Source organism: Halyomorpha halys, unplaced genomic scaffold (genome assembly GCF_000696795.3).
Source record: "Halyomorpha halys isolate HHAL.00 unplaced genomic scaffold, Hhal_1.1 Scaffold62.1, whole genome shotgun sequence".
Taxonomy (NCBI): Eukaryota; Metazoa; Arthropoda; class Insecta; order Hemiptera; family Pentatomidae; genus Halyomorpha; species Halyomorpha halys.
In genome coordinates, this window is record NW_027116333.1 from 663,247 (window position 1) to 682,163 (window position 18,917).

An 18,917-nucleotide genomic window follows, 5' to 3' on the forward strand; every position below is an offset into this window, starting at 1 on the left:
TGTTTAAATAAAATGTATAAGGTTTTATTTTAATAATATTATTCTATTGAGGCTATGAAAAAAAAACTTAATAGTGCACAGATCTCCAGCCTCTACTTGAGATAGTTTCGGTTTAGAGCCGATCATGATTTCTAAATGGTTGTAATGTTTTGTTAGCGGCTAGCTATCCTCTGAGCATACATACAGGAAATAGTACCCAGGTAGGACAGAGGCATCTTCCTGCAGGACCTGGCGACAAGCTACCCTCCAAGCTTGCATACCTCCCTCGTGTCTAGAGTAATAGTACCCAGTAGGACAAGGTTACCATCCTCTGAGATATAGCGGTTGTCACCATTATAGAGGCCTTCTGGACAAGCAGAATGAGAAAGAAACTCCATCTCAACAGTTGAAAGAAGTGGGTTATTTTATGACAAACTGGAGGATTTTAAGAAATGTCTGGGAATGTATAGGTGGACATTATGGGGACCTTCCCTGGTTCACATCCTGATGTACAGATCTTATATGATTTAGTCGAGGAAATCTTTCTAACAAAATATAACTACAGTAATGAATTAGTACAGGTTTCCTGTTCCCATGGGTCAATCACATGGCCAACACATGTGGATCAGCATGGTAATGGACAAATTATAAATAATGATAATTGTCTTTTATCTCATGAATTCTTTTCAAAAGGTTTTGTAAAAAAGACATCATCTCAAATATGTACTAATATATTTAAAATGTCTACTGTCATTATTTATATTTCTAAACTTTTGATTCTTTTAAAATAACTATTTTATTAATTATAAGAATAAATTTTAAATAATGAACAAAGCACGAATGTTACATCATAATTAAATACTTTTTTACAATAGTTCGGACCTTAAGAACGAGAAATCTACTGACACTGATAAGGTCCATCATATTTGATTACCACTCTTCTAATTCTGAAAGATTTACTTTCTTTGACTCCTTGTGTTTCTCAGGAAGAAAGTAAAAAAATTATGATAAAGGAATTTAATAGGTAGTTAAGAGAACACATTACAAGAAACACCACTTTTCTTATTTTAATTTCTGTGGTTTAATTAACTTTAACTATTACTAAGCTAAATGTTTAATATACTTTATTATTGATTATTTTTATTAATCCTAATGACACCAGGGTTTTCCACAAAATGCTCTACCAAGCTCCTAGTCCACAAAGGAAGAGAGATGCCCCACCAAAAGAGAACAAACTAAGGATGTTCCTGAAAAGAAGTTCTGAACCATTGCTTAACCTACAGAATGCTGCAGCTCAAGTATATAAAAATATATATTTTTTTTAATTTTTGGTTTAATTTCCTTAAACAAGCATTTTAATTTTTCTTAAGTGTAGTAATATATGGGAAGGTATAACGCTTTAATGTGCATTTTAAAGTTTAAAACTCCCAAATCTTTTAATGTAGAATTTATTTTTATCCAACATTTCTTGTATAATAATTTGATAACAATTTTGAAAGCAAAGATTAGTTGCATAATGAAGCTTTGTTGAACCCCTTTTCACAATTTGATCTTCTGCTATTTATTTTGTAATCAGTAAGTTCTTTATGAAAACATTTGTTAAGATTTGGTTTAAAAGGTAAAGAATTTATTTATCAATGAATTTTTGCTTTATTTTTTCTTTTACTTTTTTCTGTTTTATTATTATTCAATACTTTGTTTTTTTTTCTGTCTATTTCTAAAAATAATAACATCACAATGTAACTGTATAAATATGGTGAAATATAATTATTAGTTTTTAAAAAATATAAGGTAATTGAATTACAACTATTTTGTAATCACCTAATTTTATGGTGAATAACATCGTTTTTAGGTCCCTTATTAATTGTTCCAAATAATTAAAAAAACAAATTTACAACTACAATTCATAAATGGTATTGAGTTCACATCTTTATAAGGAAATATTCTCAGGGATAAAAACATATGGAACACCTTGATTTTGTGATACAACTTAAATTTTATTTTTTCATTTATTATTTTCAGGGTATGGTAATTATTATTATTCCAACAACCAACATTTTAAATGTTTGTTAAATGGATAACGTAAAATGTTAGAAAAAATTGTGCACAAGAAAAACTCACATTTTCTGAGTTATAGAAATATATAAAATTAACATTTCACAAACAAATTGAAAATAAAATTAATATAAAACATTCCCTCCTCCAGCACTAATGACAGCTCGCAAACGTCACCTATGATCACATATCAGGTATGTAATTGTGTGATTCCTTCCCACTTTTTAAGGTCAGCTCACTTTCACAGAATGCTAAAGTAGAGCTAAAATTTTATATGACAGGTCAACTGTCATGCAAGTTCGTACCTTTTGCGTTGTTGATATAGTCAGCTGAAATATAGGTCCATTCTCTTCTGAAAAGGATCCATTTGGGAAGTGAAGTAGTGAGGAGAAGTCAGTAGAACTTACTTAATTAAATTAGTAAAAATAACAGAACAAATAAATTTTTTTAATTTCCCGCTACTTGAACTTATTTTTCACACTAGTATCCAATAATGATTGACATATCTGTAACTGTTTTAATCTTGGAAAAAATTATTCAGATTGAATTTGTTCTTTTTTTTTTTTTGTTTGCAGGTTTTGATATGATCTGAAAATACTTCATTTGTCCCTCTATCTCCATAAATCAAACAAAATGGTAGTTGATAATTTCTAGTTCGGAAATTCGGAGGGTCATTTAAGAGAGACCTGTGACTCATATACCAAATCAAAAAATAATCATACGAGTAGTCCCACAGAAAAACTGAAGGCAGAGGGATGGGTTTATTTTTTGTATTTGATTTGTGGATTCTACATACCTTGGAAATTTTTTAGGTAGGAAATTTTCTTTTCCTTGGTCAATCAAACGGGTACATAACCAAAAATAATGAAATCTTAAATTAAAGAAATGATTTTTATACTATGAGCATAAGCATCAAGAGCATTTATTGTGTTGGGGATCTTGACTTGATCATAATCTAATACCAATATGTTAATTAAATCTGTAAAAACCCACAGAGGAAATAGCCATCCAATGTTTTTATTATTTTCATTTTCATTATTATTTTATTTTCAATTTAATATTCCATAAACTATTTTTTTTTTAATTGTAAACTTGAATAAAGGTTTGTATGGTGAAAAATGCTGAATCTACATGTCCTTTTTTGATGAAATGATTGTGCTTTTAAAGTAAGCTCTATCAGTATCGCTTTATTAAGACTTGGTTATGTTTCACAGCGTGGTGGTTACACCCAACAGCTTGCCCCCATCCAAGAGGTAAATTGAAATTTTTCCAAGCACGTACTTTTTTATTTTGTTAAATTCATCTTCACTGCACAGTCAGCTGTTTCTTCATTGCATTTATTAATGCACCCGTATTCAAAACTGGCAATAATTTCCATTAACATGTCATACGGGACATTCAAACACTACATATTTAACTATTGTTTCCTGTAGTATAGCTATTAAGAAACCCTTTATGTTTAAATTGAAAAAATACATTGGTTACTTTATACTTAATATGTAACCACTGCTAGTATTTTTCCTTTTGTAATTTGACTTATTTTTTAAAATTTGTATTGTCGATAGTCTCCTTCCCTATAAAATTATCATTAGGCTATTTGTGAATTTCTTAGTTAAATCTTCATTGTGCATATTTTTTCATCTTTTCAACCTTATTTTTATTAAATCTTTGGAATATTTGGATTAGTAAGTGACCAGTTACACACCAAAATCAGTTAATTAATAATTGTTATTGGTGAAGAAGACAGTTTTGATTTAATACATTAAATTTAATTGTAAGCAGTTACTATTAAACTTGGATGATAACCAAAGCATTTGAAAATAAATTATTGGATCTGGAGATGGAGTTTTACAGAAATAGAATGTTCAGGCTACAAAATGTTCCAAATGAGAAAATAAAAAATAGATTAGGAGCTGAATAAATTATCCAGAATAAAAACTGTAATAAAGGGATTTTGCCACAGCATGCATATGGAAGAGACACAGCCCCTTGCAAATTTTGAAGTATTGCCTGGAGAAGAGATGTAGATGGAGAGGAACTCAAAGATGAGGACTAAGAATGTTAGGGAAGGCATGATGAGTAGAAATCAGAGATTACTGCTCTGACAGAGACTATTGGAGAACACAAATACTAGGTATCGAAATGTGATTTAAGTTATATGCGAATAAGCTATAAAATATGATATTAAAGTCACATTGATAGAGGTCTAAATCTATAACATAAATAAATCTATATACAATAGAGGAGAAAACGAGAGGTAACATCCAGATATCTGGAATAGCCCTTTAGAATCAGTAACTATTAGTAATTTCCCATTTAATTGTGTAACATAGGTTACTATTATTTATGTGGTAGTTATACAAATGTTCAATATATATTCCATTAATGATAAATTAGTTTGTTTAATTTATTCTGTGATTATTTTTCATTCTAAATATTCTTTGTAATACTATAACTTTAATTCTGTATTCTATTGTTCCACTGCTACTAACTTAAATTTCTGTTTATGTATTTGAGAGAACAGATTCTATTTTAGAGAACCCAAACATTAATATGATTATTTTTTTCTTTTTGTACCAATAAGTTTGTAAACATCTACGGCTTTCTATCCATTATATCCTTCCTATTGTATCAATTTATTGAAATTCTCATTTTTATAATATTTTAATTTTAGGCTCTTTTATTAATATTTTAATACAAAAATGTCAACTTGATTTTAATCAAACAAATATTTTAGGAATAGATTTTATGATTTATTTTTATAATTATTGGCATCAAAATTAAAACTCAGGTTTCCCACACCTTATTAATACAGTACAATTCCTACAATTGTGGTAATTTAGTAAGAAACATTCTTCATTACAGACAATATATGTTTTATTACATAAATAAAGAATGATTAAAGCAACAGATATAAATAAATAATATAAATATAAATATTTATTTTTCATATTAGTTAATTACTTGAATTTAATATCCTGCTAGAGCTCTCATCTGTTTTCCCCTTCTTTTTTTTAAGTTTCTTTTAATTTGTAAATGTTTTTCAGGCATGCTGTTCTCTGTATTTTTGATCATAGCAATGAACAATGCATGGTGGATGTCTTTTTTTATGTTGTGAGTGTATTTTTGTTTGCTGTATATTAAGGCTTTCTGATACAATGATTGGTATAAAACTAATTTGGTTTGTTTACATAATCTCATATTTGAATGTTTAGGATTTAATGATTTTTTAATATTGTCAATATAAAAAAAAGATATTTATCTTGACTTATATTTTTATTGTAACAATCAAAAATAAGTTTCTTTAATAATTTAGATGTTAATAACTGACCATAGATTAATATGAGAAGAAGATGGTAAGGCGTTCGGTCAGCAAAAAACACAAATGAACTAAAACTTATTTATTTGTGCTGATGTAATTAAACTGAATAACAGGCCTTCATCAGGGCTGAAAAACAAAAAAGAAAACAACCATAACTCAGTGAAACATAAAAAATATTATATATGATATTATTATTATTTTCCTTTTACTTTTTATGTTTCTCTGAGTTATGGTTGTTATCTCTTTTTTTTTTTTTTTTAGCCCTGAAGAAGGCCAGAAATTTAGGTTGAATTATTGCCACAAATAAATAAGTTGTTTGTTTATTTCTGTTTTTTGCTGATCACACCCCACCCATCTTCTCCTCACAATAACTTTCTTTAATTAGTATATTTTCTTCGCTTAGCACACCCTCTCACCTACTTCTCCAAAAAATAAAGTTCATGAACTTTACACATTACTTAACATAAGGATTTAATGTCATATTTTTATGCTAATTGGTTAAAAAAAAAAAATATTAAATTTTAAAGTTGGTCTTGTTCATAAAGCTTAACATCCTCACAGATTCCAGATAGAGAGAGATATGTACTTTTTGTCTCTAGCTGTTTTTGTGCCAACATTTTGGCCTAAGTTTTTGGCTTTCACTTATTAGGGTGTTTTCTTTATTGATTGTGACCTCTTCGAGAACCCCATTGTAACAGTCCACCTCCTCATCTTGTGAAACCTTACTCTTGGAGGCATTGATGGTCATTCTTTTTCATTAAAGTTCCTCCTACCATTCTAGTAAAGCTTGCTGTAGTCTCTTTTGTATCACAAATGAGAATAATTGCATATGCATAAAAGAGATACTGGCTGAGTATTGTCCTCATGTTCCAAATACTGATGAGAATTCGGGCTGGTTGCCTGTACAAAATTCACAAATTTATGGATTTCATCCATAAATACAGTAAATAAGACTAGGCTAATTCCATCCTTATGTTTGACACCTCTATCAATTGTTCCATTGATCCTTAGTACTCCTTTTGAATTTCTTTATATGAATTTTATGTGGTAGTGAGATCTCTTCAAACATTGTTTGCAGCCAGAGCATTCCATATTTCTAGCAACAGGACTGAGTCAAAGGCAGCATTAAGATCCTGGAATGCTTGTTACCTGCTTCTGTCTCTGTCCCATCCTTTTTCTAATGTTTCTAAGAACAAAGATATAGTCCTGGGAGCAAAAGCAGTACCCAAGGTGGAAACCTGCCTGTTCCTCTTCTAACTTTTCTTCCATAATTTTTTGTAACCTTTTTTCCAGAATGTGCATGTACATTTGATAAGCCACGGACAAGAATCGGCTAGCAATTAGCACCCTCTGTTTGACTACCTTTTTAGTGGATTGGTACAATTAAGCTATATTTCCAATCTTTTGGGATTGCTTTGGTATCCCATACAGTCTGAATTAGCCTCTGCAGCATTTTAATGAGCTCATGTCCGCCATATTTCAAGAACTTAGCAGCAATGTTGTCCCTACCTGCCATCTTATCAAGTATTAATAAATAAGTTAAAAGAAAAATTAAAATGATTTCTATATTTTTTTCATATCAAAACAACTTGATATAGAGACTCTGTGGAAGGAATTTGTGATGTTCAGGATTTAAGGAATCAGTTTTATTAGATATTCATAACTTCATGTAATAAACCCTCATTTGAAGCAAGAAAATAAGCAAAGAAAACCAATAGTGAATTGTACTGTTTCAGCCTTCATCAAATCAGCACCACACGCTCATCATAGAAGAATTTGAACCTGACGTATTCCGGCAACTGATAGAATATATCCATACGGGTTGTGTCACACTTCAACCAAGAACTCTTTTGGGCAAGTAGAATCAGGATTTAGTAAAATAGAAAATTTTGTTAGCAAATAAGGTGTTTTATTTTATTAATGGAAGATGAAGCAGTTTTTTTTTAATCCACATGAGGTAGAGTTAATTTGTTAAGCATTCAAAATGATTTATTTGAGATTTGCGTTAATTAATACATTTTAAGATGCAATGGTTTCAAAACCATGAACATAATATATGCTGTAATCATTCTGCCTCCAAAATTAATTTAATTGGTGTGTGGTAGCTAATACACACATAATAAACTACTAGCTAGTTGAACTGAGGCACTTATAGAGTTCAGAAAATGTGGCAGACATATAGGTTGTGAAAGTATATTTTGTACTTTGATAAATTAAACATAATGACTAATACTAAATGTGCACTGATTTACACCTAATTTGGAAACTTTATTTATTTTATTAGGGAGATGACTTTTGTCCATTTACCAGTCTAGGTACTTGTTACATGATTGCCACCAAAATATTATTGTTAACAATGTTTACTCTTTTTGTTTCCTTACTCATTTGATGATATAAATTCATAACTTCTAAAATTGATATTTACCTATGCAATTTAAATTTTTCTGCTGTATTATTTAGTATTGTTAAAATATAAATATAGTTACTAAAAAAAAAATTAAAATAAATGATCCCTGAAATTAACTGGTGATTAAGGAAGTACATCAATGTAACAGACATTAAATTTGATTCAGTTGAAACAATAAATTATATTACCCATTGTATTATGATAGTGATTAATTACCAAGTTTTATACAAATTCATGTTTTCAATAAATTCAATTAATTGCTGAGATATTTGTAATGATGAATTTAATTTTGTATAAAATAATACTGAAAAATTTAACGTATCACTAATACAAATTATTAAATCATTATTATTTTCTTTTATTATTATAAAGTTCATCATTTTTATGAAATATTACACCAAAATAAATAAATTTAATATTTATATTTCTGATAACACTTTCCATTGTTTTTTTAATGTTTACTTTAGGAGTAATGAATGCAGCAGATTATTACGGCCTAGATGAGCTAAGGAGAGCTTGTGCGGGATTTGTTCAGTGCTGCATCAATGTTGACACAGTTTGTGCACTTCTGGCCTCAGCTGAAAGATATATTCAGTACAAATGCACAAAGTCTCTGGTTCAAAAAGTAATTACAAAGTCTTGATAATTTAAATATCATTGATTATGACAAAGAAAGTTGCTAAATAATTCAATAAAAAAAGATATTTCATAAGCATGTAGAAAATGCTTGGTTATAAAAAATAATATACTTATATTTAAAATATTTTATTTATTTACTTAATTTTTAGGTTTTGGAATTCGTGGATGAACATGGAAATGAGGTTTTGAACTTAGGCTCATTCACACTCCTTCCACAGCATGTTGTACGGTTAATACTAGCAAGAGAAGAGCTTCGTGCTGATGAATTCACCAAATTTCAGGTCTGTATGATTTGTTCTATTTAGTTTTGGAGTCACATTCATATTGTGTTCTATTACTTTAGTAGCGTTTTCAATGAAGAAATTTAGAGATAAACTCTGATACTTGTAAATAACTCATTGAATTTTATAAATACATTTTGTTCCAACAGCTGAAATTACTGTTTACTGCATTACCTTAACTTTTCTGTAGAGCTTTAAAATAATCACTCCCTTCCTGAAAGGGCTGTCCGTAGCTCAGATGGTTAGGCCTAGATCTATCGCTCTGAGATCTGTGGGTGACGCTGTTTCGGATCCGGCCTAGGGTGTAAATATTAATAAAGCATTATTATAATAAAAATATAATGAATTTATTACCATATTCAATATAGTCTTTCTATGGTCAGTACAAAAGTCCTTTTTTAAAGCTATATTGCTTTTTTTTTTCTTATTTCAATGGTTATTATCATATGCAAATATAAATACAATAATATATAATAAATATAATAATAATATTATATAAATAAAATAGTTTTTATTATATTTATGTTTTGACTGAAATTAACCTGGGATGCTGCAGCCTAAAATTAAGTAAACTCTTCATTGTGAGATCCTTTTTCAATCGCACAAAATTTGATTCCTGATTAGAACAAAGTCTGGTCATTTATCTTTCATTTAAATGAGAATGAATTTTTAGCAGTTATCCTTCAAATTTTGATATCCAACTTTGACAAACAACCAAATCACAAGCAACAGGATCTTTTGTTTTGCTCATTACTGAAATCTCCTCCATTTTACCTCAGTTAGATTGTAACAGGGTTAGCTTTTAGCGTATTATATTATGTGTTTGTTATGTTGTAATTGTATGAACAAAGTTTTCAAGATATTAAACTTCTGTTTCTATTTTATACTATAATTTCTTCATGAAATGTCTGGTTTCAATTTTTTTTTAGAATACTATTAGTTATTTGGAAGTATTTACATATGCCTCATAGTTTATTAAGTTTAAAATGGTATTTTAGGCTGCCCTAATGTGGAGCAAGAAGTATTGCGACAGCAACCCAAATATTGTGCTGAAAGACGTAATTGGTAACTTCCTCGAGTATATTCAGTTCCATAAAATTCCAGCAAATGTTCTGATGAGAGAGATCCACCCGCTTGGGATTGTGCCCTACAGTATCATCATGAATGCGCTGGCCTACCAGGTCAATGGTTCTATTCACATGATTACTATGTTTTATAATTTATTCTTTGAACAAATTGTTTATAGGTATATTATGAATTGTATTGCATAAATATGTAAAAAGTATCTTTTGGGTTTAGTTTTAATGAATATGAATGATGACATTGAAGAAAATAAATTCATACTTAATTCAAGGTGAAAACAATTTTTTTAATTTTAAAGACAAAATTATTTTTCCAATACACGAATGAATAAAAATGCTAAAAATTTCAGCTAAAATGTCATATTCAGGGACAACTTTTTTCTATTTACAAATTATATTACAATTTATGAACTCAAACTTCCATGGTACCTCTACTATACCTTACTATAATTTGTAATTAATTTTTTTTTCCTGAAGAGAGCGTTTTAACTAAAAAGTTTAACATTTTTATTAATTATTGATGGTGAAATATTTTCCTTTAAAATTAAGAAATTAATACAATTTTAAACTTTTATAAAAATATTAATTATATTTTTTTCATGAAAACAGATTAATTTACTTTAATTCAGCACTAAAACACACATTAATTATAATGTTACTAACTGTCTTTACTAATGGAATGTATTAAGTAACATTTCCTGACAGAAATTGGTGCACCTTTGTGGATAAAAGATTTTGAATTTCATATTTTAAAAGTGGAAAAAGGTAGTCTGAATGGTGGTCAAAATAGGGCACTGGATTTCAAAGAAATTTTTTGACCACCACCTGGACTATTTTCCTTCTGTTCTATATGTTCAACTAATAACCTTTAGGGCCGTCTGTAGCTCAGGGAGTTGAGGCATAGGTCTTTGCAGCCTGGAAACTGCAGCAGCATTGGTTTAAATCTGGCCTGGGGGGTTGACTTTTATTTCTGTGGCGGTCCCACAAAATTAAAACTTGACCCTTCATCATAGTGTTAGAATGTGGTAGATAAACCCCCCCCCCCTAATGAAACTATATGTAACTAATAACCTTCCAATATATTTTGCAACTGAAAACAAATATTCTAGTGTAATAAATATTCATATAGGTTAGTTAGAAATGAGAAACAAAAGAATTAAAAACAGAAAAAAGTACATAACATTTTAAATCCTCGAGTGTCTTTTCCTTTGAAAGATGCAACTTGTTAAGTATTGTTGGAAAAAAGTGGCCCAAAAAAGTTTTAACAAGATCAACAATAACCTTCTCCTTTTCAGTAGCACTAATTTCTTAACTTTTATTACTATTTAACTCCCCAATTTTTAGGAATAAAGTCAGTCTAAAATACAGAATAATTTTATGTTATTAATGTATGCATCTATGAGAAGATATGTTTCAGTGTTTTTTGGTTTGTGTGTAGGCAGACCCCAACAGCGTAGACCCTGGGAAGCTGAGCCCGAGTCGTGTGAGAAGGTCAGGAGGTCGCTCAATGTCTGTGCAGAGCTCACTTGACCCATGCGGATCTAATACTACCCTCAGCTCATCAGCATCATCTGATGCCATCTCCTCTGATAAACCCTCCTCTAACTAGTCTTTTTGTAACTTTTGGGTGGATAGAGCCATAAAGTACAATAGCTGCATAACATTTTCTAGTTTCAAGGGTTTATTGATTATTTTGTTAAGGAAGGCTAGAGCTTGTCCTACTTTAAATATCGAACCTTCTTCTTATACAAATCTATTAATGTTCATTTTTGTTTTTGGAAGTCGCTCAGCCTGTAAAGAAAGATTTCCTTATTTTATATTCATTTTATTAATGGATTCCCTTGATTTCAGAAATAAGAGGCATTCCTATATTGAGGCACTTGACCTTTTGAGACAATAACTAACTCTAATAAATGATTCGATTGAACTTCATAGATTCTTTCAAATACCCATACTTTCAGTCAAGACTTTGAATCAAATATGAATTTGTATGTATGAAATTAATGCTACACAATCATTGCTAGAAAAATTGTAAAATGATACCTCTGAATATATAATACTCAGGACGTACACTGCCTATGTACAGACCAAAGTTGGTTGGATTTGTACATTTCACTTAGAAATAATAGTTGTCACAACTTTAGTAATTTCATTCATAAGTATAATCGACCTCATATGTTCTTATTCTGTAAAAGCTGTAGCAGATTTAACATCAAACTATTAAAGAAGTTAATACCTAGACATTTATTTCTTTACTGATAAATATAAAGGATTAAGTCCATATTCTTGATTTTTCAGGAGACAAAAAATGAAGCTCAAAAGATTCTGTATAAAAACTTATCCAATCAATACAGTTTTAACCAGGATATTATCATGGACTAACTAAATGACAAGTACTTAAATCTTTTTTCAAGTACTAATCAATAGACTTTTTTTCTGAGTCTGACTATGTGCTTAACTCAACATCAACATTTTTTCATTGGAATCCTTTATACTTATCAATACAGATTTAATGCTAATAATCAATCAGCTGATATGGAAAAAAACAAAAACTTTTTTTTTCTGAAAATTGACCCCTTACTACAGAAATGTTGCAGATATTAAACTATTTCTTCCAGCCACATACTTGCATCTCCATGCTCCTTCTAGTATTTCTAACACCCTTTCCAAATACTTTTTTTAATTCATTGTGACCCACATTCTTTTTCAAATCAACATCTAAATTATTTCTGATAAAACTCATCAGATAAAAATTCCATAAATAGTTTGATTGATTCTATAGTATACTTATTATTATACAATATTAATTTTATAATTAATTTTAATCTTTGATACTAAAATAAATTTTGAAATTACATACATTTCTAGCTCATAGAATGAGAATGAAAAAATCAGAATTAATTAATCAAAATAAATATTGGATCATCTTTGATATTCATGAAGTTAAGAAACAATCATTTCATGCAAAAGGTGATTAAAAAATTAATGATTTACTAAAAGGGAATTTTCAAGTTTTTTTAGATATTTGAAAACAAGTTGTTATCATTTATAACATTTACATATCTATATAAAAGTTTTATAAAATGGGGTTTAACAGGCTTAGGAATTTAAAGTATACTATCTATCGGTGTTACTGTTAGTTAATAACTAAATGTGTTAAATGTATGTATTTGCATTCTGTAAACAACGAATTTCTAATTTAAAATTAAGTTTTAGTGCAAATTTTAAATCTATTATTTTATCTAGTTAAGTTACCATATAAATAAAAATATCTTGGCAATTGATTATTTCTACAAAATTTTGTTATTCTTCACATAGAATAAGCTGACTTTCACCAACTGTTAAATGTTTCAGATGTATTGTTATAAATAAGGTGTTTGATAACATTTCAATGTATAGTAAAATCTTACTGTTCCAAATAATTTCATTGTTGTCGGATTTGTACACTATTTTAGTCCTTGACAGAAAACTCTTGTTGCCAAAGCCTTCCTTAGAAAACGATCAAATAACTTATGCAATGAGATTGTGCCTTTTCAAGAAAATAATTGTTTTCAATCCTTTCTGACAATCTAATATTGCATGAATATTATTATTATTTTCCACTAATAAAACTTTTTTTTAATGTTTTTATTGGCCCTTATTTGAAACTCAGCTATATCCAAATTTTAGTGAAGATTGGGTTAACAAGATTTAGGCTCCTATCCATCCAAAAGAATACTTTTGAAGGTTTTTTTATTTGTGAAAGAAATGTGGAAAGAACTACTAAAAATACCTCTTTCATAAAATATACTATATGTGATGAATGTAAGCCTTTAAAAAATATAATAAAAATAATTTAGTATATCCTGTAAATGTTGATAATAAATGTATTTATGTAAAAATGAAAATATATTATTCATGTATTTGTTGTTCTATTTGTGTATCATTTTTCTTCTAACTCCAATCAGCTTAGACAACAATTTGATTGATCAAGATATCTTCCCTTGAAGACCGCACCTCACTTTCCAGCGTGTTCCTAGGAATATCTGAAATTTAATAAAGATTAACATTTTTTTTAATCATCCCACTCAGAAACTTCTCTCGTTATTGATTTTTATTTCACAAATTTATAATTATACATTACACTCATGGAGAGGAAAATAATTTATTGATTTAATTTAAAACAAAATATGCCTAATCATCATTTCATTTCGACTGAATCACTATCACTAAGCTTCAAAAACCAAACAAAAAAAAAAAGCTTGCAAATTATCACTCAATGGTTTATTATTTAAATGTTTATTCAATCAGCACATAACAATTGATAAATAAATTTTTCCTTATCATTATACTAAATCTAAAAAAATTAAAAAATTTCTGAATTGATTTTGTCTTAAAATTCTTTTCTTCTTATTTTTCCTCGATGTTCATAAATGGCTAAAAGGTGGACATATGTAACCTCTAATCGACTTCTAATTAGGAGGACAATAATAAATGGAAAACCATTATCCTAGGGGATACAATATAAGAGGGAATTCTTGAGAACAGTAGAACAATAATTTGGTCATAAATCTGAAATCTGAATTCACTTACAAATGGATCAGCCTACAACAACCTTAATTTTTTTTTACATGTCAATCTATCTTGCCAAATTCAAACATCAATAATAATTAAAAATAAATTATAAATTATAGAACATATTAAAAGGCTCAAAAAAATAATCTTTATTGAGTGTGTTCTTCTATGACATAGAAACCATTCATTTTTGAAAAGCAAGATATTTAGGTATAATAAATTTAACAAGAGCAAATTCCCAACATTTTTGAAAATTTGGTACATGAGGGAAATGAAGGGATCTTGGTGGACTATTTTAGAGAAATTTTGAAAATTGACTTATTTATTTTAAATATATTATTTCAATTTCTTGAGAGAGGTAATTATTTATTAAATAAATCAAAAATTGTATCCTTATTAGTCTCAACACTTTTTATTTCAACAGTCCAACGTTCCGGCCATTTCAGCCATCCTCAAGGACATCTTCAATTATAAATTCTTCCTCACATTAAAATTTAAAATTTGTCTTATTTTAAAAGTATCCACCAAATCACTACCATATACACAAACCATTTATATATAATAAATGGTTTGTGTATATGGTAGTGATTTGGTGGATAATTTTAAAATAAGGAGATTTAGATATTTATGATTTTAAATAAAAAAATAGGTTTTTAACTTATAATTAATGATCTGGGCAGAATAGCCTGCAAAACGAATTTTAAAGTTTAATGTGAGGAAGATTTTATAATTGAAGATGTCCTTGAGGATGGCTGAAATGGCCGAAACGTTGGACTGTTGAAACAAAAAGTGTTGAGACTAATAAGGATACAATTTTTGATTTATTTAATAAAGTACTTATTTATGTTTTCGAGTGTGGTGATTATGAGTTCGACTTAACCACCTGAAATCTTTGGGGAAGTTTTTACTACATTTAGTCATATAATTTCGACTTTTCATACTTCAAAATGTACTGTTCAAATATATACACATACGGTATTCATACATAAATATATACATCCTGGTGTCCTCAAGCAAGACAGCTTACCAATCCAACAATATTTCTTGCTGTGTTTTTACTACTATTGATCTGATAGATATTTTATTAGTATTTATTTTTTTAGTTTGTTTAATTTCACAATTTAATAATCCTTTTAATAGCTTTTGTAATTTTTCAGGAGATGTGCAGAATTAGAATTGATCAAAAAATTGCCCAACCATAATTCAGTGCTTTTTTTTTTAGGAAAACTGCATAGAATATTTTGAAAACATGGAACAAGCCACATCTTGTTTTATACTGAGCCGATTTAATCAATTTATTTTTTTTTGAAAACTTCATTGCCTCCAAATGCCTAAATAAGAGTTTCAAAGGGAAATTTATTACATTTTAAATAAATATTGTAATATGCTCTTTTTTAGTAAATAGTAGATTTTGATGTATAAATGGTTTTAATATGTTTTATTTTATGTATCATTTTAATATTCATTGTTTTGTTTATCCAAAAAGCAAACTGACCAAGTTTCATTGTTTATAATAACTTCGTGATACAAAAAACCAAGATGGCGGTATGTTGTCAAGGCCACATTGAGCAGATTCAAATATCATAAAAACTATTTTAACTCTTCCCATCATAATTGAAAATACAGTAAATTAAAGGAAAAATATAAATCAAGGAATAGTGCAAATGAATAATATTCAGAAAATAAATCATTTGGAAAAATCCCTAACTGTTGGGGGACAATGATGTTTACATCAAGGCAGGTTTCCATTTTGAGAAGTGCTCACTCTTGTCTGGGGTTCCAGAGAGAGAGGATGAAGCTTCATCAATTTCTGTCCAGCAAGAAGAAGAAGCCATTTTGGACGCCACAACAATAGAAGAACAAAGAAAACACCAGGAATCAAGAAGATCGTAGAGCTTGGTTAGTTTTTGTACACATAAAGTTAGATACAAATGTAAACTAGATTTTAATTTAAATTAAGAGAAATTATTGTATCTGTATTCTGATTGTCTAGCAACCACACGCCCTGAGATTAAGAGTCTCTCTTTTTATATAATAAAATTAAGAGTCCTTTTACATTATAAAAGTTAAATATAATTCTATTATCCATTTGATATTAGTGTTCTGAATTTGAACCCAAGTTAATCTTTAATATTTGAAAAAAGTTTGAAAACTATTCAGATTCTTTTTTATTTTTATTTTTAATATTTTTAAAAATTATTACAATATATACATAGTTTCCCATAAAATATAAACTTTTTGAGGTTTGCACAAACGAAAATTTTTTATTCATAATTTATTCCTATAACTTATTTGTCGAAGATTTATGTTATATTTCAAAATTAAAGGCCTTAAGTATAACACTTTTATCAAAATCGTTAGAGCCGTTCAGAAGCTAGAGTTTAGAGAAAAATATGTTTTTTGACAATTGTCCACAAGCATCAAATCTTACAAAACTAAAAAATAACCAACTAAGTCGATCCATCCCTTTGAGAGCAATTGTTTAACTGGAACAAAGACAGAGCAATCACAAGAAATCTCTTTCTTTTTTTTATTCAAGGGTCTCTAAATCAGTAAATTCAAAACTGCGGTAGTTTACTCTAGTTCAATGTAGTACAGTATAAGTTATTCCAATAATGCCTGGTGTTCAAGATCTGAGGAAGAAATAAAAAAAAATATTATCTATGGATTTTTATTTTTAAAAAAGAATTAACTAAACAAAGTTGTAATTCTTTGGAATTGCAATTATTACTAAAAAAAAAGATCATAAGCAAACAAATCATGTGACCTAAGACCAAACTTTATGGATCAACATTGTTCCTAGGACAGGGGATGATTTTTCTCAAACAGTAACTGAACAAAATCACCCCTACTACAAATAGTTGGGTAGAAAACTGTTGTTGCCCAATCCCACCTCAATCTTAGCCAAAGTAAACATGCTCCTGGAAGGGTAATAGATAGAAGAGGTGTAGAAGAAGGCTAAAATAAAAAATATATATATGTATTAATAGAAAACAAATAATAGATTTTCTCTTGGATGTAGGAGTGTAATGGAGGGGAGTAAACTCCCTAGTTTAAAGTGAAGCTAAAATGGCGGAGTTTCTGATGAGCTCCAAGGGCGTGTCGGAGTAGATGCCGGCAGCCTCCTATTTTGGTTTTATTAGATTACAATCGCGAATATTGCCTATTGCTTTGAAGGAGAATAGGTTATACCATCACCCTGGTGTCATTAGCAGCAGTTTGAGGTAACACATGAGTAACATCAAAAAGCAGAAGAAGGTGAAAATAAATAACTAAGGTACCCAGGACAATTTTCTATTTCTTTTTTTCTTTCGATTTTTGGGTTTTGAGTTTGGAGGAGGAATAAATTCTGCTTTTTCCCCCTGTCTATCAAAAAGGTTCATTATTGAAAATTATAACCCAAAAACTGATTAAAACCTTTTTTTTTTTTTTTGTTACTTTACTTGGTCATATTGCTTGAACTGTAAAGCTCTGCCCCACTGGATAAACAACTAACACCATTGTTAATTCTGTTTGTTAAGAACAGAATTGGGAAATATTTTTGGGACAAATGTTGAAAAATATGTTTCTCAAAACCGTTGTTTTTACGATCTGATTCAGCAAACATTTCCCTCAGACAATTGGGTTTCAGCATAAAACAGTAATTAAAAAAGCATTGTCTAGTAAGTGCAATGAGTGATTTGTATCTTCAACGCCTGGTCTGCATTGTAGAAGCTTATCTCGTGAAGAAGCTTTGTCCTTCTTCGTGCATTTAAAGACGGTCTTTTTATGGCATCATGTGTAAAGTGGTGATAATTTGACTATTAGTTGCTTGTTTAACAATTCCAGTGATACATAAAGGAAATACTAATTTTCGCTAAGCAATTAGTATTTAAGATCGTATGGTTATGAATTAAGGTTTTTTGCTTCTAGTGATTCCTATCGTTTGTTAATTTATTTTCTTCTGGAGATTCCTACCATTCATTAATTCATTTATTTAAGAGGTCTAAACAAAATATTCCAAAAATAATTCCCGAGGTTTATATGGTAAAAGTGAAATGTTTTAGATATTATCTGTGTTCCAAGAGGCAGTCTGGTGTGTAACCAAGTTCCGGATTGGTATACATACATAGTATCTCATAATCATTATTGTGTATACACACCAAGACACCAAGGAATAGGAATTGATTACCGCTGGTTACAAAAATAAGTGGCAGTTCGATCAATATGTTCAGGCCTGAATAGAGCATATCGTATAGAAAATTGTGATTCATACTTCTTTAATATCTCAATACAGTATAATGTTGTAGCAGCACTGCTACCTTCCCTACTACCAAACAATCAATCACCGCCTACTCCAACCCTTATTGAATTTATGGTATGGTATGTAAATTATATGAACATGGTGGTTACGTTTATTTTTTTCAATTTTAATTATAAAGAAGATGGTCAGGGGTGCGGTCACAAGAAAACAAAAATAGTTAACAACTATTTAGTTACTATTGAGTTTCGAACTGACCTCAGCAAAAAACAGCCCTGATGAAGCTCTACAAAGTGGGGCGAAACTTCAGTAAATAAATAGTTGTTAACTATTTTTGTTTTCCTGTGACCCCACTTAT

The 18,917-nt window shown here is 29.2% G+C and overlaps 1 protein-coding gene across 2 annotated transcripts in view; it reads left to right on the forward strand.

Annotated features, from left to right (window-relative positions):
- The window catches only part of gprs (speckle type BTB/POZ protein), a 25,184-nt gene extending 11,505 nt beyond the window's left edge, over positions 1-13,679 (forward strand). Inside the window, exons 3-9 of one of the 2 annotated variants that reach the window (XM_014438638.3) lie at positions 1,142-1,277; positions 3,249-3,287; positions 7,093-7,210; positions 8,231-8,388; positions 8,552-8,683; positions 9,682-9,864; positions 11,204-13,679. In XM_014438638.3, coding sequence (XP_014294124.1) covers positions 1,142-1,277; positions 3,249-3,287; positions 7,093-7,210; positions 8,231-8,388; positions 8,552-8,683; positions 9,682-9,864; positions 11,204-11,374 — 937 coding nt within the window. In that variant the 3' untranslated portion in view covers positions 11,375-13,679. The remainder of the gene's footprint in view (positions 1-1,141; positions 1,278-3,248; positions 3,288-7,092; positions 7,211-8,230; positions 8,389-8,551; positions 8,684-9,681; positions 9,865-11,203) is intronic. The other variant, XM_014438639.3, reaches the window with a different exon arrangement.
- The last annotated feature ends 5,238 nt before the right edge of the window (positions 13,680-18,917 follow it).